The 2,115-nt window shown below is 53.4% G+C and overlaps 1 protein-coding gene across 1 annotated transcript in view; it reads left to right on the top strand.

The window, feature by feature from the left end:
• Positions 1 to 1,331: 1,331 nt before the first annotated feature.
• LOC104274287 (delphilin-like) overlaps positions 1,332 to 2,115 on the top strand; it is a gene marked incomplete at its 5' end in the record, with an annotated part of 7,152 nt that continues 6,368 nt past the window's right edge. The window contains 1 exon segment of the mRNA XM_009869880.1: positions 1,332 to 1,419. Coding sequence (XP_009868182.1) covers positions 1,332 to 1,419 — 88 coding nt within the window.

Raw genomic sequence — 2,115 nt, 5'->3', positions numbered from 1 at the left:
TACGTATATATAAAATATATGAACTGCCTATCACCACATCGATAAACATTCTCTGGAACCACCAGGAGCATCCTGTGGTGGATTCCCCAACCTTAGACACTTTTAAGGCTCGACTTGACAGGGGTGCTGGGCCAGCTCATTTAAACTGTATTTCTTTACCTTAAAGGGGTGGGCCAGATTGATCCTCGAGGTCCCTTCCAACCCCGTAATCTATGATTCTATGATTGATTCCATGATTCTATGATTCTAACCTCTTGTTGGGCCACCTGTTCAGTGCCTTGGCACTCTGAGGATGCCACGTCACAGAAAGCCTCGTCTTTATTTTCATCCTGTTATTTGTTTGGACCAAAACTGCCAGGAAGAGAAGAGGCTCTGGAAAGAACCTGAAACGTGTTTTATTTCCTGCAGCGTGCTGGGGAGCGCTTGCGTTCCTGCTCTCTGTGGGCTGACACAGGCAGGAGCTGCCCTCAGACAAGTTCTGCAACTGTGGGAGGTTTTATAGGTGGGAAAGTAGGGCGATGGGGAGAGCATCGAGGCACGGGAGGAGGGAAAGCAGAGGTGAGGAGTGAGAGCAGATGTGATAATCCTTTGGCATCGCAGACTTGAAGGGATGCAGAACTCTGGAGGTGGATATGAGTCCCTGCAGGGGGAAGCTGCCCTCCCTGGAGTTTAGCTTCCAGCCTCCGTGTCTCTCACGGTGCAGAATGTGTTCAGATGTGCCGTATTCTTCATGCCCTGAGCAGCTGGAGGGCAGCTGTGTGTGTGATCATCTTCCAGTCCCACAGGCACTCACCTCATAGCAAGCACTTGGCAACCTGCAGGTCCTTCTCTCTGGAGAACAAGATGCTCCTTCCCTGCAATTTTTTTTTTGTATGCAAAAAACTCACAAAGTTCCTGGAATTCCCACTTTGTCCTTCAGCAAAGCAACGCGCCCAAGTAGCAAGCGAAGAGCAGTCGTGCTCTGTGGGATTCCATCTGTGTCAGAAGCCAAACGACTCCGTGGAGCTGCCCTGCAGGGTGTGAGGAAATGCTGATGGGGTGAATCTCCAGGTTCCTCTCTTTCTTCTGAAATGAGGTCCCACCCGACGGGTTTAATGACTTCTGTAGCAACTGCCTCCACAGAGGCGAATGGTTCACCAGGCTCTGATTTCTCCAGAGAGAGAGACTCATGGCTGAGTCTCCAGGTACAGGGCAGCACCATCGATGTGTCCTGGTTTCTTCTGGGGATGCAGAGCTTAGTGTGGGATGGAGAGAAGGTGGACCAGCAGGGGCGGACGGTGTTGGACCATCCCCTGCCCCAGCACAGCTCCTGACTCTTCCTCCTCCTGCAGCTCGGCGAAGACTCGGATTACGACAAGCTGAGTGATATGGTCAAATACCTCGACCTGGAGCTGCACTTCGGGACGCAGAAGCCTACAAGTAAGTACCTGAACCCCAGAGCAGGTCGTGAGGCCAGCCAGAGACCAGGGTGCTGGGAGGAGCTGGGGTCGGTGGGCAGCAAGACAATGCCTGGTCTGAGCATCACCCGTGGCACAGAATTCACTCACACTCAGGATTTTGTAGCTGGTGGCACAGCAGATCATTAAGGTGGAGATCATCTCACCATCTCCCTTAATTTTCTTCGCTGCCATTATCTGTTTTCTCTCCGCATTTCAGTCGATCGGGGCAGAAGAGAAACTCAGAGAGTTTCGCTCCCCGTTGTGCTCAGCGCTGCTTCCCGGCTTTGGCGGCGCCTGCCTGGCCGTCCCCACGCTGTGGGGAAACACTGGAGGCGCCCGGTTTGCAACGCAGCAGAAGCTCTGACCTGCAGCGCGGCCGGTAACGGTTTGTGCGCAGCCTCTGCTCGTTACAGACGACGTTGCGCCACAGGAGCGGTAACGGCCACAAATTAGGATTGCAGCTGTGTCGCTTCGAAAACATTTCTCTGTCCAGAGAGACCATTACAAGCAACGCTTTCTTTTTTACATATAGAATCAGTTAGTTCTCCCCAAAACCTACGTGTGCGGTCTGCAGCTACCGGCTGCCCCCGTCACTCTTGAATAGGGGTCTCTCACAGACCCACTGGCTGGGGGTCCTGGGTGCTGCAAACCCAGACAGCGGGACCAGGAAGGGGGT

The sequence above is a fragment of the Apaloderma vittatum genome, unplaced genomic scaffold, assembly GCF_000703405.1.
Source record: "Apaloderma vittatum isolate BGI_N311 unplaced genomic scaffold, ASM70340v1 scaffold2355, whole genome shotgun sequence".
Classification (NCBI taxonomy): Eukaryota; Metazoa; Chordata; class Aves; order Trogoniformes; family Trogonidae; genus Apaloderma; species Apaloderma vittatum.
This window is presented reverse-complemented; position numbering and strand designations above follow the sequence as displayed.